General features: G+C 36.7%; 1 protein-coding gene across 1 annotated transcript; it reads right to left on the bottom strand.

Moving 5' to 3' along the window:
- Positions 1 to 3: 3 nt before the first annotated feature.
- ITM2B (integral membrane protein 2B) lies at positions 4 to 27996 on the bottom strand. Its single transcript, XM_077855743.1, has 6 exons — positions 27836 to 27996; positions 6193 to 6321; positions 4297 to 4503; positions 2487 to 2597; positions 1896 to 2046; positions 4 to 750 (listed from the first exon to the last, which is right to left on the bottom strand). The coding sequence occupies exons 1-6, from the start codon at positions 27950 to 27952 to the stop codon at positions 665 to 667; spliced, it is 801 nt and encodes a 266-aa protein (XP_077711869.1). The 5' UTR covers positions 27953 to 27996; the 3' UTR covers positions 4 to 664.

Raw genomic sequence — 27996 nt, 5'->3', positions numbered from 1 at the left:
TCCTTTAGTCAAACAACTTCGTGATATTTATATTCCATTGCACAGATACGGGTTATACAAATTAGTAACACAAGTTATTCCTTAAATTCCAAACATTTTCTAAAATATTATTACAGCAGATGTCTAGGATATTAAAACATCGAGGTGGAAATCATACTCTAAATAGTTAAATATGACACTGAAAATACTGCACATTTTAATTAGGTAAAATTAAAATGTGTGCTCAAATGCTCTAACAAACTAAGTAGCAGGGCAGCTAACAACTACTAATAAGTCACTGTGGTCCATTTTTACGTATGCATATATATGATTATTCTTGAGATAACCCCTCTTCTGGAAAATGCATAATTCAAACATAAAAATCTGGATAAATGAATTAAAGAAATTTAAGCTCTTCCTAACACATAAGATCTATGGTGAAGTGTATTATTACCTATGACTTCATACAACTACTAATTCAAGATAAAAGACACCACACTTAGAAAGAAGAAAAGATTTTTAAAAGGTAATGGTTTTAATTGAATTAATGAGATGAAAAGAGAGTGAAGCCCTGTTTGCTACTTACATGAAAGAAGATCTTAAAAAATAATCACTGCACAAAATACAAAGGGTGGGGTTATGCTGCGATATTAGATTTTCTTCCCATAATATTTTTCTTGACTGTTCAAGGACAAATTACAGTTTCCACAGCAAATTTGTTCTCAAAATGCCGAATTGTAACACAATTGCTGACTTCACGTTTCTGAATACCTGTTTGGGAGGAAAAAAATTTTTAATTTCTGGTTCTTTAGTAACTCATACCCATCTTTATAGTTATATAAAGTTATATATATATAGAAATTTTTTACTCTATATTCCATGAACTTCTATAGTTTGATTTTTTAACACTAGAAAAAATAATTTTCCTCTCTTGTCTAAACTAAGTATCTTAAGAGATCTTAGTAACCAATAATAATGCCATATATAAATTTATGACCTTGAAGATATTGGAAATATTCTCTATCCTGACTGTGATGGTAATCTGTCGAAACTCAGAACTGCACACTAAAGAGGGTAAATTTCATTATATTTATGTCTGGCTTATTAAAAAGAAATTATCAACTATAAAGATAATTTTTAAATGTAAGAAATCAACCAGTAGGTTTCAAGTGACTCATTAGCCTGAGAGGAGAAAACATTTAATAAGTGCTAACTTTAATAAGTGCTAACAAAAAGCCAGTAAAGCAATTTCACTAGGTCCCACAATTCCAAAACTCACACCACATTGTATTCAAGTGGCACTTCTTACTTCCTACAGCTTTGTCACATGTACTTTCATTTTATTTTTTACAAAGATCTTGAAAGGAAATGGGGAGATACTGTCATTCTTGTTTTTCAGGTTTAAGAACAAAAAGGTTAAATGATTTGGCGAAGCTACATTACTTGTGTCAGTGCTCTTAATTAATTCTTCAGTCAAATTCCCTTCTAATTAACCTGACTGTGATTATCTTAATATGATCTGAAAGGCAAACTCTCTGTTTAGAATCCAGATCCTTGAGCACACACCTGCAGAGCTTCTCTAGACACCGTCTGGACAAGAACTCTTGCATGGTGTGATTGAACCAAAGTAGTGAGATGCAAGGCTGGACTGGGTGACTGCATGAAAAGTGAGGTAACAGCATCTTAAGGCACTGACACTTCACATTCACCTAATTCTCTCTATCTGAAAAGAGTGGATTGAGAACTTAGAGGATTCTCCGGAAATCTAGAAATACTATATAATGATACAGTATAGTTTTGCTTTCTCACTTGTGGCAAGCATACAGACAATACCGGCTTACATCTAAATCTAGTTCAACACAATGAAGTGAAACAACAAACTTTTCTGCCAGAACTTTAAAGGTAGAAAACGTTACCTCTGATGGTTTCTCTGCGTTGCAGTTTATAAGTTTCCTTGTCATGGCACAGTCGGTAAATAAAGAAACCCAGGTGATCGATATTTTCAATGCGATCGGTGATAACCATGTGCTCGTGAATCAGGTATGACTGAGGCAAATAGGTTCCAGCCTACATTTGGAAAATATATTACGTGAATACCTCCAAACATACATTGAACAGACGAGATAATGCATGGAATGGAGGCTGGCAAACTACTGCCCACCATTTGTTTTTATGAATAAAATTTTACTGCAGTACAGTAATGCCCATTTGTTTACATACTGTCCATGAGTTGAATAGTTTGCAACACTGATAGTATTTCTTGAAAGCCTATTATTTATTATCAGGCCCATTAGGAGAACTTAGATAATAATTTAAGAAATTGTATTTCAAAATATAAAATAATAAAAGGAAAAAACTCAAAACTGCAAGTGTTAATTCCTCTTTACAAAGCTCTTGGTTATATTTCCAGAAGATGGGCACTTAGAGGGTTAAAATCTCAACTGGGAATTCTAACACGCTATAACTATAACAGCATTATTAATAAGAAATATTCGAACATCTTATACCTTTATGTTAATAAGTAACTCCAATAGGTTTCTGGGAGGCATAACAATGGAAGTGTTCAGTGGAATCACATAGCACTTATCCAGATTAAGATCTAAATAGGCTGTGAGTTTCTGGAAAGACAAAGATACATTTTCATTAGATTAATATTTATAACACAGGCAGCAGCACCTAGAGTTTTAAGAATAATTTGTATCATTAAAATGGGTTGGCTTTAGAATATTTAAATCACTTGCATTTCAACAAGTGAAGTATTTGGTGGGACAGGAACAGAAGATAGTAATGAGAGAGGAAAAATTATTGCTACCAATAAACACAATCTTTTTTAAGATTGCAGAGAGGGCAGGTACACACGCATGTGTACACAAGCAGGGGGACGGGCAGAGGGAGTGGGAGAAGCAGATTCCTCGCTGAGCAGGGAGCCCTACGGATGCAGGGCTCAATCCCAGGACTCTGGGATCATGACCTGAGCTGAAGGCAGACGCTTAACCAACTGAGCCACCCAGGTGCCCCAGTAAACAAAATCCTTATCAGGGGTTTGCTTCTGTAAGTGATTAACTTTAAACTATTAATATTAACTGCAAATACCTTATCACCTGATAAGAGATAGAGTCAGTTCTCTCACTTATAAGATCTAACACCCTCCAAGGTACCCATCTATTACATGTAAAAATCAACTTCTCTCCTATGCATCCAGAATGGTACTAGTTACTATCATTCCTAGGGAAACTGAAATAAGTCAATTAAGTCATTTTCTGTGTTCTTGTGGTTCAGATGGACAATTATGGTTGAGAAAGACTGCTTCACAGGATGGTTTTGAGGATTAAAATGAGTTAAACCATGTTAACACTTAGATTTCTAAGAGCTCAGTGTTAGTCATTCTTTATTTGTTTTGGTAGGTTTATTATCTTGAAATACATAATTTTTCAAACTATTAACATTCATCAAATGCATTTTATCAGGCATGAAGTATTTGCAAAGCTAACTTCAATGATATGCCTGAATATTCAAACTGGCAAACTTCTACACAGATGCAAAATCCACAGGTAATATGTGAACTTCTGAATTTCAGAATCCCAGCTTAAGAAAACAGAACATTCTTGGGACAAAAATTATTGGGGCAATTTAAATATCAACTAAATATTAAATAATACTATATTGTCATGTTTGTTTTCTTAGATGTGACAATGACAAAGATGTCAGAGATGACATACAGTGTTGTAGAAGAGACAACAGCTCAAGTATCTTAAGGGGTCAAGTGTCAAATATGAGAAAAAGAAATTAAGAAAAATGGTAAAATTCTGGAACCAGGTGGAGGATTTGGAATATTCACTGTTTTCTCACTTCATCTTTTCTGCAACCTGTAACAATATTCAAAATACTATGGGGAAATGGAGAATGAGAACTTAAAAACTGATAAATGAAATATGCAGAACTAAAAATCACTAATTTCTGAAAATCCTACATAGATATAGGAACATGCATCACCTCTTATCCAAGCAAACAGGGGCATATAAGAAACAGTAGCAATTACTAGCAAAGGAGAAGCAGCCAGGAGGTGGGCTTTCAAGTAGACAAGGCAAAGGGAACCAAAGTTATGATGGAGAAAAGGTCACTGAGGATCTGCTTCTGATAAGGAGCTCATCAAATCTGGACAGTTTATCTTGTCAGGCAGAAGAAACCCAAGGCCATTTTTCTTCCAGTAACAAGTAAACTCTAAATAGAATAAATTAGCAAACGCTGAAATTAAAACTGTAGAAGCATCAATTCAAGAACGTGCCTTCTTCTTCCAGTTCTAGACACCTGGCTCACCTTGTTGAAGTCATGAACAATGTTGGCAGGATCACTGTCTGCAAATTCGGGGACAGGCACACTGATAAATTCAACCTCATCCTCCTCAAAGATCTTAATATTTTCCTCGATTGTCTGGTAGCGGGCGGCTGGGGCATCTGCAGAAGGCTCGTTTAAGAGGACGTCATCTTTGATATACTTGATTCCACAGTAGTACACGTCATCTGGCTACAGAGGGTTTAAACACTATTTCAGCAATTCAGTGGGAGACAGGTTTTTAAATGTAAGCATTACTTAAGCTGCCACCGCTATCTAAATAGCATTTTGCTGGCAAACTCTTACTTTTAGATGACAAGTCAGACAGTTTAATTACAGAGTTAACATACTCTTTAAGATGGGGTTTTGAAGCATTGTTTTTAAAAAAAATGGTTTCAGAAGGAGAAAAGTAGCTGATTTTTCCTTTACTTTTTGCAGTTGACAAAAATAGAATTTAAAGCCATTATTCATCTGGTGACAAGTAAATCTGAAGAAATACATCAGCCTATTCCCACCTGTAGGCAGTCTTTTTATAAGAGAATATATTCAGAAATGAATCATGTTTTTTTCCTAACAGAATATACTTTTAAGACTTTTTGATGTGATTCATTGATTAAATGATTTTTCTCTTATTAGCCAAAAGAGACTTTTCCTGCAATTTTTTTTTTCAATTTTTTTTTTTTATTTATTTATGATAGTCACAGAGAGAGAGAGAGAGAGGCAGAGACACAGGCCGAGGGAGAAGCAGGCTCCATGCACCGGGAGCCCGATGTGGGATTCGATCCCGGGTCCCCAGGATCGCGCCCTGGGCCAAAGGCAGGCGCCAAACCGCTGCGCCACCCAGGGATCCCTTCCTGCAATTTTTATAGGAATATAGACAGTTGTGATTTTTTCCTTCATATACATTATAATTGAGAAATATCAGATTACAGCAATCATTATAAAGACTGTTTTTTAAAAAGAAAACAAGGCTAGGAGTATATAACAAAATATTAAGACAAAAATACTATTTCTGGGGGGTGGAATTACAAATAGTTTTTTTTCTATGTCAACTATATTTCTTGTAAAAAAAATTGCATTAAAAAATATCACTAGTTAAAAAAAAAAAAAAGACGACCAGTATTTCAGTAATGTCTATCAACATCCAACTGAGCATAAACTATATACATCCCCTGGCAGAATGTTTCATTATTTTAATGACAGTTATTTGTCAAGAGTTTCTCCAAATTTTAAGATGTAAAAAAAAATAAACCTACTAAATTATTGTCAAGAGAAATATATCACAAAACAGATCATAAATCATGATTATCATCAGAAGAAAAATCTGTCTTAACCCACTGGGATTACTATTAAACACTCAGTTATAGAACAACATTCAGCCCAAATTACTTCAACATCATTGCCGAAGTCACACAATGTTTACGGGGTGAACCAATGGCTGGGAAAGAGGCAGAGGGACGTGGTGCCAGTGAACTCAGTATCCAGGAGTAAAGGCTACTGTAGGGGAGTCCAAACTGGCTGACAAGTTAGAGTGTATCAATATGATAACATTTGATGTTGTCCGATGTATTGACTCAATTGGCAATTAATAATACTATACCTTAGCTACTAGAGTGGGAAAATGAAGGTTAATTTTGAAAAAAATCATACAATAATCTGTACTCTTTAGTCAGCAATGTGTCAAAAAATCATTATTCTGCTTTTAGTGACTGCCCAATAGACTCAGCAAACCCATGTTCAGATTTTTAACCACAACTGAAACATAGGACTACCAAATGGCAAAGGCCACAAATAAAAAAATGAAGGCTTAGAACAAACTTGGGCCAATTTTTTAATACGCATGAAGAAAAGGCAAAGAAGTCCTTAGCATTTTCCACTTACTTGAAGTGCAAAATATTTGTACAGGTATGCTCCTCCTAGAATGACACCCGCAAGCATAAATGCTAGTCCAAAGCACATGCACCAACACCAGGCTCTTCTTTGGCCAACTGGTACCACTTCATCAGGGTCCTAAAATATGAAAAAGACCAACAATGGTTAATATTTTGTCTCCAGTCAGAATCACAGAAAGCTCAGGATTCAAAGAAGCCTAAAAAGCCTAAAAAGGATTATCATTTTATAAACAAAGTTATAAAGACCAAAGGACTCGGGTCTCCAATCAAAATCAACCCAGGAATTACTAGGTGGTGGTGCCAGGACTCACCGCAACGCCTCCTGAGCGGAGGCATCAGTCTCTTGGGAGAGTTCTGCTTTCAAACTCTCAACACCTCTGCTATTCCTACCTCTAGAACAGTAACATACCTTATAATTTCTATTTTCTGTGCACAACTTTTGGTGATTAAAATGTCTTCTAACACTTAAAAGTTCAGAAGAGTCTACAATACAACTTTGTCATGAAATATTGTGCTAAGCCTAACCTACTACAACTTCTGTGTATATCACATTGAATTATAAAACTATGTATTAGCTTGCTATAGGGTAGTTCATATTTCACAGCATGTATAAAACCATTCCTAACAATATACAACAAAAAGTAACAGGAAAATAAAGGACAGAACAAATAATATGAAATAAATTATTTAAACAATTAAAGTCTTAAAAAATAGGACATACTTATCTAAAAATAATCCTATAATCTTACAGCCCTATCCTAAAATCAATCAATCAATCAATCCCAGTTTTACAAAGGTCTTTATTTTTAAGATAGATGCAGCAGAAAAATGAGAAAATATTCAACAGAAAAAAACTTAAAAAGCCAAGAGATACATAATTAGTAAGTATTTTGATTCTGATCCACTCAAGTAAATAAATTAGCCTTAGAATGTCAAATGGGGTCACAATATTCAGTCCTTTCAATACTCCCTCTGTCCTTCTAATTCAGTTACATTACTCCATCACTTCAGATTTGCAGCTAATTTCTTTTTTATTTTTTTTAATTTTTTTTTATTTATTTATGATAGTCACAGAGAGAGAGAGAGAGGCAGAGACACAGGCAGAGGGAGAAGCAGGCTCCATGCACCGGGAGCCTGACGTGGGATTCGATCCCGGGTCTCCAGGATCGCGCCCTGGGCCAAACGCAGGCGCCAAACCGCTGTGCCACCCAGGGATCCCTGCAGCTAATTTCTGATTTGTACCCAGGTTCGTGTCAAATAGCTGACAAATGAGATTAGCTGCTAGTGTTACCTAACTCATGGTTCTAGATATATCATAGAGACAGCAAAAGAAAAACTGCAAATGACTTGAAAACAACATAATAAAAGATGTTCTAGTAATATATATATGTGTGTGTGTACATATATATGTACACACACACACACACACACACACAGCCTCTCAAGTATATGACTGATCTTTGCTTGGAAAACAATATAGGATGGAGTAAGGGAGAAAGGAGACTTGACCCACACCTCTACCAATAAATAGGATATAAAAAGAAGAAAAATTGTTATCAACAAGGCAAGATACGGTTGAGGCAAGAATACAGTAAGAAAGAATGAAAGCAGGGGGGTGGGGGGGGCAGGGAAAGAAAGAAAGAAAGCTAAAGTCCTGTTTTCAATGCTAAGATGAGGAATTTCGACTTGATACTACTGAGATGTCCCAAGCAACCAAGAACACTTTAGGGCTGGATGGTGTGCGACTAGATTAACTGAGGTTTTAAACACAGAATTTATTAACACTCTAAGAACAAATGCCTTTTAACTTAAGGACAAGATCAAACAGTGCAGGAGCATTACACTTTGCTGCAGGTGAACTTGCCAATGTACTGTACATGGACATAAGACAAGTGCACTACAGGGGATCCCTGAGTGGCCCAGCAGTTTAGCACCTGCCTTTGGCCCAGGTTGTGATCCTGGAGTCCTGGGATCAAGTCCCACATCGGGCTCCCTGCATGGAGTCTGCTTCTCCCTCTGCCTGTGTCTCTGCCTTTCTCTCTCTCTCTCTCTCTCTCTCTCTGTGTCTCCCATGAATAAATAAAACTTAAAAAAAAAAAAAAAAGACAAGTGCACTACAAAGTAGTATGTAAAAAGAATAAGCCTAGACTACCTTATTAAGCCACGTAAGATACTCCATCTGTGAACAGAAAGTTATGAGAACTTTGTAAGGAATTATGAAACTTGAATGATAAAGTCTAGTATTTTGTTTGAGCCCTTGTCTGATATAAATACCTAAGGAGATAAGAAACAGTTCCTAGCATAAATAATTTTAGGGTGGAGGCAGGGCGGGGGCATGAAAATGACAGATGGAAACAGTCACTTCCAAACATTTGGTATCAGCTGCTGAAACAGTCAACTGTGCTTACAACACCCACCCTATTTGGCAGACTCCCTTCTCTAGTAGCACACAAATGAATGTATCCAAAGACCATGAGCAGACGCTTATAAAAAAATATGCAGCCCCAATGGTCAAATTGATGACAAGTTTCCAGACCTTTTAATATATCATTTTTAACTGGTGAGCAAATTTCAAGAACAAATTATAAATGTCTACCACTGGCAAAGAGCTGTGCTAGGCACTGGTATAGAGCCCCCGCCAAGAAAGAGATCATTTAGATCAGCTTGGAAAGTAAATACACAAAGGGAACATAAACATGGTAATGGACAGAAGAATGTAGAGCACAGAAAAATGGATAGTGTTTGGAGTAGAATTCCCAGGGGAGAAAATACTAGAGGGGAATGTTGAAGAACAAATGCTCATTATCCACACAGAGGACAGAGTTAAAGGGCATTATATTTAGGGCAAAGAATGAATAAAATCAAGGAACCAGAAAGCACATCTCCAAAGGCCACATGTGCTATGGCTGGAGCATCCGATATGATGGGGAGGGTACAAGAAATAAGAATGGAGAGGTAACTGGGGCAGATCACAAAGGGCCTTTATGCATCATGCTATGGTGTTTGAATTCTCATGTTCATTCAAAAATCACATTTCTGGACCATGACAGTTAAAAAAATTAAATTTCTCTAGGAATTTAATTTATAAAATGTTTCACTTATCTACAGGTCATTTATTCGGCACTTCAACAAGATGAACCATGGCTTAAGAATCAGAAACTAAGTCTCTGAATTGCCACATTATAGACCCAAATCCATGCACCACAGTCATGTACTTCCTAAAAGAGCTATCAGGTCCTCAAACTCCAGCTAATTTCTTTTTTTTCCTCCTCTTAATTTCTAGTGATCATTTTCCACCCTTCATTAGAGTAATTCACACATGAATCTTCTCTCTCCCTACTAGGCTATAAAGGTTCTTCTGACTATCCATTCATATTTATTTTGCATTACTGGTAGCTCCAAGCCAAGCTCAATACTTGGTTGGCACTCAACAAATATTTGATGAGTGAATTAAATTTCGATTTGTTTTTCAAAGCTTGTTTATTTCTTTAATGACCAATAAAAGTTACATCAACAGTCAGCATGATGAGGGGTGGAGGCAACATCAAAATTCATGACACACAACAGATAGTGGCTATTTAGCAAAGAACAGGCCTAAGTACTTATTAGCCCAGTTCAACATTTATTGGGACCTATTACTTGCAATATACTGTGCAAGATCCTATGGGAAATCCAAATGTGATTAAGACATGGCTCATGTCTTAAGCAATTTACAGTCAAAATTAACATTATTCATGAGAGATAAATGACACAGTATTACAATCTGAGTCATGGACAAAGCATTAAAATATACTGAAAACAGAAAAGGTTTTAATTATTATCAAAGTATATTTTAAATGATTAACACTTGATAAAGTAAGCTTAAAGAAAAGGCCACATAAATTAAGATTTAAGAAGAAAAGTCCCATGACCATCCCAAAACGTGTCAAAAATGCATCTGACAAACTCCCATTTATAATAAAAATCTCTTTGCTAACTGGAAAGAGGTGAAACTTCGGACTTAGACCATTAACCTTTCAAGTCAGAAATTATGAGCGCTGCCCACTAAAACTGATTGTTTCCATCCAACATTATACTAAAGAGCCTAGCTAGTACATAATCAACAAGCACAAGAACAGATATAAAGATTACAAAAAAGAACGCAAAACTATCATTATATGTAAATAATATCACTGTCTAGAAAATCTGAGAAAGTAAAATGATTCAAACTAAAGTTCAGCAAGATTGCTGAAGATCAGTAATTAAAAACCAATTGAGACAAAGATTTATATGTGATTAGTCATACCACTGTTATTCATAACTCCAAACTAGAAACCACTAGTTTCTAAATATCCACTAAATGATGAATGGATAAACTGTGCTATCCACTAAGTGATAAATGAATAAACTGTGCTATATTCATACTGAATCAAAAATATGCTAACTGAAACAAATCCAACATAAAAGATTACTTACTGCATGATTCCATTTTTATGAAATTCCAGATAAGGCAAATATAATGACAAAAAGAAGCTCAATGGTTGCCATAATCAAGAGCTGATGAAGGCATTAAAGACATATAAGGAAATTTTTTAGGATAATGAAATGTTTCCTATCTTCTTTTTTTTTAAATGTTTCCTATCTTGATGGTGGGGGATATACAGCTTTATACAATTACCATAAATTCAATCAAGTCATATAGATAGAATGGGCGAATTTTCTTGTGTGTAAATTATATTTTGATACAGGAAGTGATGGGGGAAGGGAATCAACTGAGTGCCAATGTACCAGGCAATAAGAGAAAGTCTAACAACATGAAGTGCCAGGAAAAGTGTGGAGCAATGGTAATTAAAGTTGGCAGGAGTTGGTATAATTGCTTGGAGACTTCCTGGGATCCCTGGGTGGCGCAGCGGTTTGGCGCCTGCCTTTGGCCCAGGGCGCGTTCCTGGAGACCCAGGATCGAATCCCACATCGGGCTCCCGGTGCATGGAGCCTGCTTCTCCCTCTGCCTGTGTCTCTGCTTCTCTCTCTCTCTCTGTGACTATCATAAAAAAAAAAAAAAAAAAAAAGTTAAAAAAATAATTGCTTGGAGAAAAATCTGGTGGTATCTAATAAAATTAAAGACACACATACAGTTTTCATTCCTAGGAATATGGCCCTAGATAAAGTTTTATACGTGTACATAAAGAAAAAGGTCCAATAATGATTACTGCAGAATGGTCAATAAAAAAATTAGAAATAACCTACATGTCCATCAAGTAGAGAAGTATTATAGGTTCACATAATAATAGTTAAAATCAATTAGCATAGTTGATTTGAAGCTCTCACACACATAATGCCAAGGATTTTTTTTTTTAAGGCAAGTTGGGTATTACCAGTATATGATATTTTAGACTTTAAAAACATATCAAATGGTACTACAAATTCTCTGGTCTTATATGCCTGAGTTATTTCATAAATCAAGGACAACAAAACTCAACAACCAAAAAAAAAAGGGAAATCACTCATAATAAACAGGGCTTCTTTGCCAGGGTATAGGAGTTTACCTAGCCTAATTTAAAACAAGTCACAGAGACACTTCCTCCCCTTGTACTACAATAAAACTGGTACACCTTAAATTATGCTGATAAGGTAAAAGAACTCCCACAGGTGCTGTACAATTATCATCTCATTAATCTTCCAATAAAACCTCAAGTTTTTATCCCAGTTTATAAATGAAGACACTGAAGCAACACGCTGGCCTATAATCACCCCTCTACAGTACTATGAAAAGACACAGGTTTTGGAAGCATTCTTGCTTTCTCACTGCACTAATTTCTGGTTCAAATAAATTTTATCATCATATGATAAAGTAAAATTACTTAACCAATTTATTTTAAGCAAAATGAAGGGTAAATTCTGTTCTGGTACTTCAATTAGTTAAGAATTAGGTCACCTCAGTCAGTTCCCTAAGAGGCTTCAGTAAATGTGCTTCCATTTAAACTTAACTCAGACAAAACACAAGGGTTTTCATATAATTTTGATTTTGTTCCTATACTAACAAATCACTTCACATCTTCAGGCACTTCTATTTGAGCCTTCTTTATAGAATGAATGAAGACACATTTTTTCCAAAGCTCTCAAATATACTATTATGCGATTATTATAGCCAAATGCAATCACAAAGCTATAGGAACCAGAATACAGAAGAAAATCTCTCTTAGGGTTAAAAATTATATTAGCATAGAAAGAAAAGAGAAGAGAGAGAAAGAAGAGAAGAGAAGAGAAGAGAAGAGAAGAGAAGAGAAGAGAAGAGAAAGGAGGGAGGGAAGGAAGAAGGAGGGAAAGAGAGGTAGCATAAAAATGCTTTAAGCATAAAAACGAGACAGAAATACAAAAATATCAATACAATTTATTCAACTCAAAGCAGCATGAACTACTTACTGAACCTTCAGAAATAGAAGTTATTTAGAAACATGTACACTTTTAAAATACATTTGGCAATATGGATAATTATGGAGATGCACAGGCAGCTGCCCATGGACATGGCTGGTCAATATACTATTTTCCAAAATACAGAATTTGCTGCCAACGCTAAAAAAAAAATCTGATTCAAATGTTTACAAATCAATGTTTTAGTTTTCTCAACTCATAATTTTTCCCCCAGTTTAAGACTCAACATACTAAATTATTTTCTACTCTGTTGCTTCGTTTTGAACCTTGATCTTCATTTTCTGCTGTGACTGGGTAATACGTCCTTCTATGAACCTGACTTTATAAAACCACCAGTTTAAATCATTGCCCATATTAAGGATTTTGACTTCTGAGTTTCAGACTGGATTAACATTCTGAATAAAGAACCTTAATATTTTAAATGACACAACAGGCATTTTCTTACAAACATCAAATCCAAATTCGGAAGGCATCAGCAGACCAAAATGGTGACAGATAAGAGGTGGAATGGAATGAGCCCAGAGAAAATCAAGGGTGGAGAGCTACAGGAATCCAAGATCTTTTCCAGACAACTTCTAGTTCCCAGAAAAGATTTTAAAAAGTGAGAACGACAGAAGGCCATTTGGTTGTAATACCATCTAGGGCCCCTGGGTGGCTCAGTGGTTGAGCGTCCGCCTTTGGCTCAGGTCCTAGGATGGAGTCCTGCAAGTCTTCATTGGGCTCCCCACGGGGAGCCTGCTTTTCCCTCTGCCTGTTTCTCTGCCTCTTTCTGTGTCTCTCATGAATAAATAAATCTTTAAAAAACCTAAGAACCTAAGAAAAACCTAAAAAACCTAAGAAAAAACCTAAGAACAATAGCAGTTTTTTCCTAAGACCCAAGTAAATGATCCTAAAGAAGCTGGAAAGGACAGAAGACAAAACTGAAAAGATGGACAGCAGATGAAAAATATCAGAATCCTGGAGGAAGGGAAAGAGTTGCACAAGTTTAATTTATGTCTTAATTATGCCATCCTAAACATGGATTAATAATAGCACCTATCTCACAGGGTTGTTGTAAGGATTAAATAAGGAAACGTGAAATATTTACATCATTGCTTGGTACACAGTAAACAGTAAGTGCTCAATAGATAGCTATTACTATCCCACCACCATCTGATTTAGCTGAGAAAGGTTAAGCTGAAGTATCCACTGGCGTTGAAGCCAATAAAAAGCAATCTACAACAGAATCCTGAAAAGGCCAAATGGAAAAAGATTTACAGTACTTAAGGGCAAAATTAAATCACTTCCCATTCCAGTAAGAATTTTAAAACAACAAACAAATCCTGGTTATCATTTAAGATCTACTTAAAAATTTTCCAAAATGCTTTCCTAGCTATATCCTTAGATCCACAAAAGTTATGTAGGTAACGGCTCCAACAGATTAGTATTACGGAGAATACCAGTGCCCTTCATTTACCATTGGTACATGTTCTGGTACATGTTCTATTCACCTTACACATTAGCTTTCTTTCCCAAGTATGGAGGCATCAAAAAGACGTGATGGAGCGATCTGTTCATTATTAATAGCACTGATTATCAAATATATATTCTGCTATATTAACACAAGATCTATGGCTAAAAAGCTAAAATCTATAAAGACATCAACATCTGTCGACGTTTTGTCTGGTTCATTTAAATTAGTAACTGAATTATGCTTTCTCATTTTACTTTTCAAATAAGACTGCTACTATCTCAACTAAGGTGAAAAAAGTCCATGTGACAAATGTTGTGTCTGGCACACAAAAAGGAAGTCATTTTCCAAGTGCTCAGAATCATATGGATAATAGAGTTATTTTACACTTGGACTAAAGAGGTTTAAAACTGAGAAACTGGGGTGCCTGGTGTGCAACTCTTGATCTTGGGGTTGTAGGTTCAAGCCCCACATTGGGTATAAAGATTACTTAAAATAATAATAATAAATAATAAAAATATAAAGTGAGAAATCAACAGAAAATACAATGTCTATAAAACAAATTTTTCATTAATGTCCTTTTTTTGTGAACAAATCCTACAATACACAGCTGCAATACAGAAAAAAAAGAAATGAGATTTTTAAACCATTGCATAATATTTAAACTATTGTGAAATATTATGAAACCTGAAAAAAAATATTGGCATTATATAAAATTGGCACAGGCCTAGGGTAAAAAAATAGGTCAGAACTAGCAAAAAAAAAAAAAACACCTAAAATGCTTTTAGTGCTGGATCACAACTTAATTACTTTATATCATTAGGGACAAGCAGAGTATCTGACACAAAGCAGAATGTTAATACAGGAATATCTTAACCATTCTTTATTCCTTTTTCTACATTTTTTAAAGACAGCCATTATTCTTCAAGGTGTTTATTCATCTACACTGAAGAGAACTTTCTATTTTAGGAAGTAAAATTTCAGGAGACTTTCTTCCTGCTTTTTTTTTAAGTAGAGCCTACTTAAGGCTCCATACCCAATGTGGGGCTTGAACTCAGAACCCTGAGATCAAGAGTCCCATGCATCACTGACTAAGCCAGCCAGGTGCCCCAGATTTTCAAATTCATATTGGTGAGATCTAAAGATATGTAGTCAACAGCATTATATAGAACTGTTACTTATTGTTAATCATAGCTTTTACTAAAGATAAAGTGCTCAAGATAGGTTTTTTCTGCCATCAGCTAAATTATGAGTTCCTATTGTTCCTAATAAGAATATCAACTCTTATTTTCTTAAAACTTGAAGTGTGATAGGAATGTTCTATTCCCTATAATTCATTATAAAATTAAGTGTCAAGATTAGAGAGCGGAAAAAAGCAAACTTGTTCTGGAATCATTTTTGTATAAATCTTGGATTTTAATATCATTCAATGAGATAATTACACATTCATATTCAAATAGGAGTAATTCCATTTAAAGTGCAGAACCATTTTTTTTTTTAAGATTTTTATTTATTTATTCATGAGAGACCCACAGAGAGAGGCAGAGACACAGGCAGAGGGAGAAGCAGGCTCCATGCAGGAAGCCCAACACGGGACTCAATCCCAGGACTCCAGGATCAGGTCCTGGGCCGAAGGCGGCACTAAACCGCTGAGCCACCTGGGCCGCACAAAAGTGCAGAACTCTTCATAAAAGAAAATCTAAGTATATTCTTCTAAAAGTGTAAAAAATTTAAATGTGGAAAGTGACATTTTCTGTCCAAGTTTATTTTAAAGTTAGACAAAATGACTACTGGAAAAAAATTCCAGTTCTTGAGATCAGAGATATTTGTCTATCGTGAACATGTAAAAATTACTTTGAACCTATGCCCAGCACCAAGTACATGTACAATACACAATCAGTAGTTACTAGATCTTGCTCCCTTATTCCACCACTCTCCAGGCTCTTAGATCCAGGGGTGTTGTTTTCTTGTGACTTGTAACATTTAAGTAGGCTGTGATTAATTTGGCCTACCGGTTGGTCTCTCTCAGCTATACTAGGTGCTACTTAAAAACTGGGATGCTTAGTAATTTTTAAATTCATAATATAGTGTCTGGCCATGAAGTAAGGTGCCTCTGAATATGTGATCAGTGTAGTTTTCAGGAAAAAAAAAAAAAAAGATCAACTATGGAAGGACCATGAAAGGACATTTAGTGCAACACATCATTTTACAGATAAATATAATGAGGCCCAAAGTAGTTAAGTAAAATTATTTGTGTAGCATCTCAAATTAATAAGGCCTGAATGTCCTCTACATGTACATCTTAGGGAAGGAAAAGCATGAAGCTATTATATCAACTATTTGACTAAATAATAGCTTATGCAAATTAATAGTAAGTGAAGTGACACCATGTCACAATAGGATAATGCTCATATCCAATCAGAAATGACTTAGCCTCAGCTTCCACAGAATTCTGCTATCATGAACTTACCTAAATTGAGCTACACTCATAATAAGCACCATGTATTAACTATACAACAGTAGTGTTATTATGTTGAAAAAATTAATAGGATTTTTCTCTGTTCATCAAATTACAATGGGCAGTAACAGGAATATTAAAATCATATGCACGTGAAACAAAAACAAAGTAAACTAACTCCGGCTTACAAGCATATAAGCATTTGAAAGTAAATAGAAAAGGCAAGATATTAATTACAATAATGAAACTTAAGTAGAATAACAAAGTCATGAAGCAAAATCACAAAATTGGTAGTAAGTGGTCACTAAAATAACTCATGAGGGAGACAGCCTTGGAACTGTAAAGAGAGACACCAAAAGATGCTTCATGTACTTTGTAGGCCATCCTGTCTGACCTTACAACTAGTGCTAATATGGGGTGCCTGGCTGGCTCAGATGGAAGAGGCATGTGACTCTTCATCTTGGGGGTCGTGAGTTTGAGCCCCACATTGGGTGTAGAGATTACTTAAATAAGTAAATAAATGTAAAAACAAACAACTAGGGCTAATAATAATAATGTAGACAAAAATGGTTTCCATTTGTATCTATTATGAAAAGTCTACTTTCAATGTTAAAGGAAATATTCTACTAAATCTTTAAAAAGATAGCAAGACAGCAGTTAGCAGTCCTATGACTGATTTCCAGTTAAATGATAATGTTTACCTCTTCCTGAAAGCTCGACATAGTAAATAATAAAGGGATAAACAAATAAATCAATAAATCTTAAGCCAGAGAATGGAAATGAATGACCTCAAACAAACTACATCAATAAAAATTTCAGGGGATCACTGGGTGGCGCAGCGGTTTGGCGCCTGCCTTTGGCCCAGGGCATGATCCTGGAGACCCGGGATCGAGTCCCACGTCGGGCTCCCGGTGCATGGGGCCTGCTTCTCCCTCTGCCTATGTCTCTGCCCCTCTCTCTCTCTCTCTGTGACGATCATAAATAATAAATAAAAATTTATTTAAAAATAAATAAATAAATAAATAAATAAATAAATAAATAAATAAAAATTTCAAAAGCCAGAAGCATAAAGAAAAAAAAATCTCAAGCTTCTGGAGGGAAAGAAAAAAAAAAACAAACCCAAAAATAAATTGGTCATGTACAAATAACCAGGAATCAGAATGACATCAGACCAGAAGATAATGAAGTAATGCCATCAAATTGCTGAAAGAAAATTATGCTAACATAGAATTTTATACCCAAATCAATTACCAATTAACTGTGAGGACAGATTAGATTCCCAGATATGTTAAGTTTTTAAAAAAATTAATCTGATGGGATCCCTGGGTGGCTCAGCAGTTTAGCGGCTGCCTTCCGCCCAGAGCCTGATCCTGGGGTCCCGGGATCGGGTCCCGCATGGAGTCTGCTTCTCCCTCTGCCTGTGTCTCTCATGAATAAATAAATAAAATCTTTTTAAAAATAACTTAATCTGATACTTTTTCTCAGATTCATAAAACTGCAGATCCAACACAGGATAAATACAAAGCCAATTCAATTCCAGGATGGTAATTACTCTCAGGCGTCTGGATAGCAATATGCCTAGATTACAACCAGTCTGGATGGTAGACCGAAGAATGACAAATGAAATACCGCCAAGAAAAATACAAAACTCAATAAGTTACCTAATAAGTTTGTAAATACACAAAGGCAATTAATTATACTGCTGTCAAAGTCTGAGGATGAAGTAGCAAAAAGTACACAGAAAATTAAAGCAATCCTTTTGACCAATTAATAAATCCAGGGAAAATAAAGAGATTTGGAAAGATATAGAACCAAGTTATACTACATTACCCAGGTTTAATAATGTTTATATCAATTACAATAAAAGCATGGAATATCAATAAAACCAGAAACCACAACTATACCTTAAGATGGAATGTTTTTAGTATGTTAATTGATAAGAGGTAAAATATTCACTTTCCATATTAGGAAGCCAGTAGGTGATATCTAAAATTGCAAAAACAAAAACCAACAACAGCAGCATAAGCAAATATATAGAGTATGTGTTTTCCAAATGTAGTCCAGGGACACCCTTCTAGGAGTTTCACAAGGTCAAAACTATTCTCCTAACAAAAATAAAAATAATAAAACTAAATAAAATAAAATAAAAATAAGACACTTTTTTTTTCATTCTCACTTTCTGACTAAAGTTTTCCCAGAAGCTGAATGTATGATAGCACAATAGGCTGACCACAGAATCTGATGTGTGAATCTGCTATTATTAATAGTCTTCTACTTGCTATTCAGTAGAGTTGCATAAATGCAAAAGTGTTACCTTTACTCTTCTTAAAAATTTCTGGTTATTTGGAAAATTTTAATATTCATAAAAATGTTACATGTTTATGGTAACTTACAGTAATGTGATATAGGTATTCTATTGCTATTTTAAATTAAAGTTTTAATTTCTAATATAGTAAATATCAATAGATATAACCTACACAAATCAAAACCTCTATGAGATCCTCAACAATTTTTAAGAGTACAAAGGGGGGTTTGAGACCAAAAAGTTTGAGAACCACTGATCTATAGAAATAAGAAGCTAGGATCATTATATGGCTGGGCAGACTGTCCTGCGTACAAGGAAATCAACAGAGCCAGAATCCAGTTTGTACTCTGCTCACCAAAACCACAGAGGGCACCCTTTTTCTATTTTGCATAAAGCCTAGAAGCTGGAGTGAACCCAATTGCCTTAAATTAATCTTCAAAGATAGAAATTAGGTTAGTGGTTGCCTCTAAGGGGAGAGGACAGAGTCTAAAAGGACATGAGCACTTTCTGATTTGAAAGCAATGTTCTATCTTGCCTGGGTTGTTATTCAGGTGCATATATTTAAAATTATGTAACTGTACACTCAATCAGCATTGTACTGTATATAACTACAGTGTAATTTTCAAAAGTGGGTTCCTCGGTGATAGGGCAGGACTATTTGTATTTTAAAACTAAGTATTGGGACGCCTGGGGGACTCAGAGGTTGAGTGTCTGCCTTCAGCTCAGCGTGTGAGCCTGGGGTCCCAGGATCCAGTCGCGCACTGGGCTCCCCACAGGGATCCTGCTTCTCCTTCTGCCTGTGTCTCTGCCTCTCTCCGTGTCTCTCATGAATAAATTAAATCTAAATAAAAACAAAACAAAACAAAACAACAACAAAAAAACTAAGTATTATTTGGTAAAACCCAAAATTAAATTTACAGAATTCTATCAACATCCTTTATGTAATGGAGAAAGAAATACCCACTTTTAAGTGAAAATGGATACAACTACTAAGGGTCTTCCATTACAGGAAGGACTCTTCAGCAGAATACCTTGGAGAGGGTGATTTAACAATACTGTTATGTAAACTGACATGTGACATAGGGATAAAGAGAAGTAAACCCCAAAACAAGAATGGGGGAGGGGGGAGTGGGACTTTATTCTAATAGATGGGAATGGAGGAAATGCATTAATATTTAACTAGTTTCTATGTAGCAGGCATTGTGAATATCATCCCAACAACACTCTAGGGCTGGTGCCACCAGTTGATTTTGCAAATGAGGGAACAGAGATGTGGGGAAGTCTCCTGACTTGTCCAAGTTACTAGATCCAGGTTACAACATGAACTTTTGCCAGTAGGATCTCACCCTATCTGAAAGTGGCTTTAAGTTTGTGGCATGGGTCTATTAAAAAGCAAAACAGAAATTAGTAACTGCTCTGCTTCATGAATTTTATGTCTATCTTATTATCTTCACTTCTAGAAATCTTTTTAAGTTTACTTAAAACAAGTGACATCTGCAAAGCTGAATCAAAGCCAACAGGAAAACTAGACAGATGCTGCATTTACTCTCGCATCACACGGCTGTTTAACAATCTGAGGAATGCCAAATCCTGTGACACTTGTAGTAGTTGTAAGTAATAGTAATGGTAGGAGTAATAACTGCAGCTAATGTCCACTGAGTCTTTTTTTTTTTTTCTTAAATGGGAGAAAGGAGGTGGGGAAGGGCAGAGGGAGAGAGAATCTTAAGCAGATTCCATGGGCCAGCACAAGGAGCACGAAACAGGCTCGATCTCAACCCTGAGATCATGACCCAAGCTAAAATCAAGAATCAGCGACTTCTGGGGGTGAGCCACCCAGGTACCCTAATGTCTACTGGGTCTTACTCTCACCCTATTGTAGGCACGGTGAGGAACTTTTTACAGTTCATGATATTCCTCATTTTGCTGAAGGAGAAACTGAGACAGAGCTGAAGTCACTTACCCCATTGTGTCACAGTTAAGTGGCAGAGACGGGATTTAAACCGTAAAGTAGAATTGCATAGTCTGAGTTTCAGTAAGTTGACAATACCGCTTCTTGAACTGTACCTCTTTACTGAGCAAGGGGATTGGGGCAAAAGGGAGAAATTGGTTGATGCTCCCCCCCTCCAGCCATTTAAAAATGTAAAAATAACTCTTAGCTCATGGACCCTACAAAAACAAGCAGCAGGCCACATCTGGACATGTGGGCCATAATTTGCGAGCTGGGCTTTCCACTGTTAGGGAGATTCAAACAGTGGCCCACGTCAGGCCGTATTTTTACCTGAAATTCCTGTGTAAGTCAGATGTGAATACTCAAGTTTCAAGTAAAAACCCCATTTCTAGCTTGCCCTTTAAAGACTAGAGAACCAAACAATACTGGATCCTCCTTTTTTCTTTTTAATGAAAAATAAATATTTAAATCGTGGGGATCCCTGGGTGGCTCAGCAGTTTAGCACCTGCTTTCAGCCCAGGGCATGATCCTGGAGTTCTGGGATCGAGTCCCACATCGGGCTCCCTGCCTGGAGCCTGCTTCTCCCTCTGCCTGTGTCTCTGCCTCTCTCTGTGTCTCTCAGGAATAAATAAATAAAAATCTTTAAAATACATATATATTTAAATCAGCTTCACTGATTCTGCTTGGGCCCCAGGGGCCTTGAGTTTGCCATCTCTGCTTAACAGTCTAGCACTGCCCTGGCTAACGCTGAGAGCTTGCTTGGGAAGCAAGGAAAAAATGAACTGAAGGAGAAAGCTATAAATTGAAAGGTAAGAACTGGCAGAGTAGGGTATACAGCAGAACAGAAATGCTACAAAGGTTGGCTGAGAATTTTAAGAAATGCTGATGCAGACAGACTGATTCTGGGAATCAGCTTTCCCAGCACTAAAGCTCGGTCTTCTTTTGGATGCTGCAGTGATTCAAGTAATCACTTAACTATGCAACTTACCTTTTTGGGTTTTATATGAAATAATTTTAAACATGCTAATCACACTTAAAGCAGAGAAAACAACTCAAGATTTAAACTTTATTCTTCATACATTCTGGAAAATAGACAAACTTTTAAAAATTTTGGCATTAAAACAAATCTCTAAATATACAGAAGTCCATCAAAACCGTTTCTTAAAGTATGAAATTCAACTGTCAATAAGTTTATGCAAATATTTTAAAATCTCCAAGTACTGATTGATATCTAACACCATAATTCATGTCTATTTCCCAAATAAATTCCCTAGATATCTAACTCAAAAATGTATTTATAAGTTAGGCAAATTTTATTTATATTCATTTCTGATACATTACATATATATACATTTGCTCTAAGTCATACAATTACTGCTGGAAGCTTATTAATACTAAAAGACATTAAATGAAAAATTAAAGTATCCCTCTATTATAAAAATAAGAGTAAGTTCTTCATTTCTATAACTCAAGATTAAGGTTCTTCTGCTTAAGAATAAAGTCTATGTTCATTCTTACGGATTTTTCCCCAAATGGTAGAATTATAGAAATAGTTCATAAAGTTCCTTCCTCCCCTCAAATCAATTAAAGAGCTTTATAGAAATCTTTAATTGTTGAAAATAATTTTGTTCATTCAATTGTTGGTAACATATGAAAGAGGATTATAACATTATAGATATCTTTAGCCATCAAGAATATGTATCGTAAACACTAATTAAAGGGGATAATCACAATTAAATGATTTTTTAATGATGTTCTTAGGTCATATCTGCAATAAAATTTCTAATTTTCAACTTTCAGCCATCTACCCTGTAAAAGACATTCACTGTTGTGCAAAGAAAATGGGAGCCAGGAAATAACTTTATACATAAGCTTCTTGAAGAACTAGCTCCACTGTCACTATCTTCTGTATCATTTGGACAAAAACCACCTCATTGAGAAATTCAGAATTGTCAAATCCTTTAACAGGCAGCAGTTATGACCTGAAAGTTCTTTGATGGCAAAGTCCTTAACTCCTCCAGTCTGCGTTCTAATAAAAATTTCCAAGTTAACCTAAGCGTTTAGGAGGATGAATTCATCAATATTGTATTTGTAAAGACCTAAATATCGTCTGGATCTTCCTCTACTGGCACTATGATATACATAGCAATCCAAATAACTTTAGTTACAATACGAAATCAGAAAGTATTTCTTCTTGGAAAAAAAAAAAAGACACCCCAGATATTTAAATTATGGATATAGAACAAGAGAAATAAAATGTCCCAGAATGACTTACTACTTTGGATGAACATTTAAGGCAAGTCAAGCTTTAGTGATAATACATAATCAAAACTTTATAAGTTAAATACTCCATCAACTTAAATAAGCCTGTGCCATGTGTTCTAAGAGATACTTCTGTTTAAAAAAAAAAAAAAAACTTACATTCACTTAAACCTCTTATATAGCAGAGCTAAATTCCATAACATCTTACGGGGTTATGATTTTGCTAATAATATACTCAATTCTGTTTAGTCCAGACAAAATATGTTTAAGGTGACATTGTGAAGCCCAAGCAGGTAACTTGTCCTCCAAATGTGCAATACGCAAGCTCGTCCAACCTTTGTCCACCCTCCGCAGCAGCAGCAGCAGCAGCAGCAGCAGCAGCAGCAGCAGGAACCCGTGAGGGACGCACATGCAGGGTCAGGGGCACCCAGCCTGCCAACTCACGTGCTATGCACAGGAGCAATAAATTTATCTCCCAGGATGGAGCTCTCACACATCAGCTATCAATACTCTCAGGGAGAACCAAAATGTAAGGACTCTAAGTTTCTACTGGCAACTGTTTACAAACACTAAATTACACAACTAGGTAATGATATGTACTTCCTTTAAAAAGAACCAAGCTCCCAATCTCTTCTCTAAAGGTCAACACATTTCAGTAAATGTCATCATATATTGTTCCTTCTTATCCCCAATCCCCCACCCCCCAAAAAACAAAACAAAACAAAAAACGCACAGACACCAAAAAGCTAAATTACTAAGCCCATCATTCCTATGTATGTATGCATACAGGAAATACCAGAAAGTGTAAGGAACTAGGGTCCAAAGAGCCTTGTTGTAATGGGTAACTCAAAACTTAACTGGGTTAGTAGTCCTGTACTTTTTTTCTCCCACTTCCATGCGGCCCCATCTTCTCTCCTACACAAGCACTTTCTTTTTCTCTCCCTTTAACCTGTACAATTACAATGCAAGGTAGAGGAGCAGCAACACTGTATTTCCGCAGTAAGGCTTGCAGGGATACCTATGAAGCAAATTTAAGCTTTCTGGGTCTTGATATGGGGAAAGGTGTTTCATAATCAGGCATTACAAAAAAAAAAAAAAAAGAGCTGTTGACAACTACTGCTCTCAAGTAAGGTAACCCGAAATAAAAATTTGGTTTATTACATACTACCTTGGTCCATTTATTTTCTCTTTGACCCACTGCTACTTAGTATGAAGAAGGAATGTAACATGCCAAACACAGGGAAGACGAAAGCAAACAGTCTGGTTAGGATGAGGAGGTAGTTGTTATTTCTCCACAATTAAAACAATTTAATTCCTGCCAAATATAGTTATGTAATCCTAACATCTTCATAGAATTTTAAAACTGGAAGAGTATTTACAGACTATGTGGTCCTACCTTCTCGTTTTACAGATAAGGAAAGTGAAAACTTAAGTCTAAGATCAAGCAGTTATGCAATGACAAAACTGGGACTTCTGACTCAGTACATTAAGTATTTTCTTTGATATTTGCAGAGATATAACAGCTTGCCAAAGCTCAAAGTTATAGACACAAACATGAAAGAACTGCCGCCTGTAACAAAACATGCATGTAATTTCAAATTTGCCTGTTACAAAAAAAAAAACAGAGATCATACTCTGCTATTTCCGTTATCTCTGAGCTTTGTGTGCCAGTAGGGACAGGCAGAGAGAGGAAGGGGAAAAATTAAGGGGAAATTGTAGGAAACGAATAGTAAATAGCAATCTAGTTGATCATCAATAGACAGGACAGTTGCAGTTGACAGCCACCAAGAGACAAGACTGAAACACAGGGCTATGGAACTGCTTTCAGAGGGTTCTCCACCTGCAATGAGAAAAGAGCTAAAGAAAGAGCGAAAGACAGGAGCAACACTGAAGTACCGGAATGTGTGTTACATAAGACAGCTGACTGGCGTGATCAGAATTCTTGGTGGTAGAGAGACCAGAATTCTTTGGTAGATTCTAAGGTAGCAGACTCTGCATTTTAAAACCAGAATCCAAGAGGACACCAGGGCAGGTGACCCCTAAGTGTACATTTTGAGAAACAAATAGCTTCTAGATATTGTGGTCTAGGAGCCCTTTAAATGTACTAAAAACTTCTTGTTGGGGAGTTCTGGTCCATAACTAGCTTCACTTTGATTCTCTGAACCAACCGGGCAGGCAAGGAAATGCCCCAGGGCAAGCACACGGAAGGCTGATTCTGTGCAGAATCCGGGCAAACTCGGGGTTGCCATAAAGTCACCCCGAGGAGCTAGAGCACATTATGTAATCACAGCCCAAGCTCAGACGAAGGGATCGGAAGTTCCTTCACAAGGTCTGTTGTGAAGCAAAGTTTTCATGTACCGTTAAGTGACGATTAGGATTCTACACTTCAGGTAGAGCAATATTTTGTCACTCACTGAAGAAAAGGCGGCTTTGAGCTTTATAGCTAGAAAAACAATCCGTCCTTTTTTTCTCTGCCTATTCATCCGTGACGGCTGCGTGGTTACAAAGGAATACGCTGGCCCTCACAGCTCAGTGCCAGTATTTTTATTTGGATACGGGATCTAAGAAGATCAAAATAGAAAATAATGCACAGAGCTACCAACGGCTATTTTTCACAGCGGCTGTGACCACAAAATTTGAGTATGGTGAAACTGAGTGTCTAAAAACAGGGTTAACATTTCAGAAATGACAGAAAACATCAAAAGTCAGAATGTAAAGCTGTCTAGCAAATTAATTCTGACTTTTATCCCGAGTTCCAAATCTCCTTCAATACGGAGAAAAGAGAAAAGCCCTCTGGAGTGACATCATCCGATGCTTTCTCCCTCTCTCTCTCTCTCTCTTTTTTTTAAAGGGGAAGAATTATATTTATTTACAGGATTTAAAAAAGATATATAATAAGATTAAAATCTCTATTATGTATCTGTGACTGTTATGACAGGGCACTTGACAATCTATTTTAGGTCCAATGAATGTTAGATAAACATAGAGCTAAGATAATAATTTGCTACTGGAATTATCCCTCTGTGCATTCCAAACATTTTCTTTTAAAACTGAGACTGTTTGCAATGGATTCGGAAAAACAGTACCAGTACCAAAACTCTTAATCTTTTTAGGGAATCAGCTCACTCAATCAGTTCCTATTTCTTTTCTTTTTTTTATTTTTTAATTTTTTTTCACTGTTCCTATTTCAAGGGAAGGCAGTCATTTAAAAATCAACCCCTGACGTTTTTAAGAACATTTCCCCCCCCCCCCAAAAAAAGTACAGGCACATCCAGGGTAACATCACCATCTCAAATTTTTTAATAGAATATTACTGTCACATCTTTCAACAGGTAATTTTCATTAAACTGTATTTTTAAAAAATTACACTTCTTACTCCCACCTGCACACGACTACTGGGTTTTTTTGAAGCTAAAGCTAAGTTCACCCTACCGATTAACAGGTCTTGAGAAACACTAAGGAAAAAACAAAGTCGTGCAACCTAAATAACTCCCACAGTTAATTTCTACAGGGTTGAATTTGCGCGGCCTCCAGAAGATCTCGTCGAAAATAGGCTGTGGGGCTTTCCTTTCTAACTCCTGAGCCCATCACAAGCTTGTTCTAAATAAATCATTGCAGGAATCCGCTGAAAGTTAGCACCGTTCTAGCTCTGCTCCTGATTTTTCATTAGGGCTAAAAGGGGGAGTCTTGTTAAGTAACTAAATAAATTAGGACAGAAGGGGGAATCTTGTTAAAGAAGAAGGAAGGACTAAAAAGGGGATTTTGTAAAATAAATAAGGACTAAAAGAGGGATTTTGTAAAATAAATAAATGAAAGTAAAATAAAATAATAGAGGATTTATAATAATAAAGGAGGATTTTATAATAAAGGAGAACTTTTAATAATAAAGGATTTTATAATTAATAAAGAATTTTATAATAATGATGGAGAATTTTATAATAATAGTAATAAAGGAGGATTTATAATAATTAACAAAGGAGGATTTTATGATAATAAAAAATCTTAAAAAGGATGTTATAATAATAAAGGGGGGTTTTATAATAATAAAGGAGGATTTTATAATAAAAATTTTAAAAAGAAAAAAAATTTTAAAAAGGATGTTATAATAATAAAGGATTTTATAATAATAATAAAGGAAGATTTTATAATAATAGTAGTAAAGGAGGGTTTTATAATATTAATAAAGGAAGATTTTATAATAACAGTAGTAAAGGAGGGTTTTATAATAAAGGAGGATTTTATAAGAATTTTAAAAAGAACTTTATAATAATAATAAAGGAAGATTTGATAATAATAAAGGAGGATTTTATAATAACAAAGGATTTAGCAATAATAATCATAAGGGACTTAATGATGCTGATGCTAATACTAACACTAACACTAACAGCAACGGCAAGGGAGGCCCCCGGGCGCCGCGGGCTCTGCGGCCCGTCCCCGGCAGCCCCGGGACCGCGCTCGCGCCGCGCCGCCCGGCAGGTCCCTCCCGGCAGGTCCCGCCCGCCGCCCCCGGGGCCGCCGGGACGCAGGTGGAGGAGTCGGCGCCGCCCCCGCCCGGGACGAGGGCAGGCGGCGGCCCGGGTGACGTCAGCCGCCCCAGGCCGCGGGGTCGGCGCCGCGGGCGGGGGCGCGTCCAGGCGGAACGAGGCCCCGCGGGCGCACACGCGCCTCCCGCCGCAGCCGACGGCGCCGCGGCCCCGCGGAAGAGGGGGAGGGGGGAGGGGGAGGGGGAGGAGGGGGAGGAGGGGGAGGAGCGGCGCCCGGCCCCCCGCCCCCGCCCCCGCCCGGCCCGGCCCCGGACCTTGCAGTCCACCGCGACGGCGTCGGGGGGGATGATGAGCGCCTCCTCGCCGCACTTGGGCTCGTCCTTCTTGGCCTCCTTCTGGGCCAGAGCCGAGTTGAACGTCACCTTCACCATGGCGCGGCCTGGGGCGCCCTCGGCGGGCGGCGGGCGCGGGCGCG

This window comes from Canis aureus, chromosome 17 (assembly GCF_053574225.1).
Source record: "Canis aureus isolate CA01 chromosome 17, VMU_Caureus_v.1.0, whole genome shotgun sequence".
In the NCBI taxonomy this organism is placed as follows: domain Eukaryota; kingdom Metazoa; phylum Chordata; class Mammalia; order Carnivora; family Canidae; genus Canis; species Canis aureus.
The sequence above is the reverse complement of the archived record's forward strand: the minus strand, read 5'-3'. Positions and strand labels throughout refer to the sequence as shown.

Coding starts and splice junctions, on each gene's coding strand:
- ITM2B (XM_077855743.1), bottom strand. CDS start 27,952: ATGGTGAAGGTGACGTTCAACTCGGCTCTGGCCCAGAAGGAGGCCAAG. Junction 6,322..27,835: donor CCGTCGCGGTGGACTGCAAG/GTCCGGGGCCGG, acceptor TTCATATTTTAG/GACCCTGATGAAGTGGTACC. Junction 2,047..2,486: donor AGTTACTTATTAACATAAAG/GTATAAGATGTT, acceptor TTCCAAATGTAG/GCTGGAACCTATTTGCCTCA.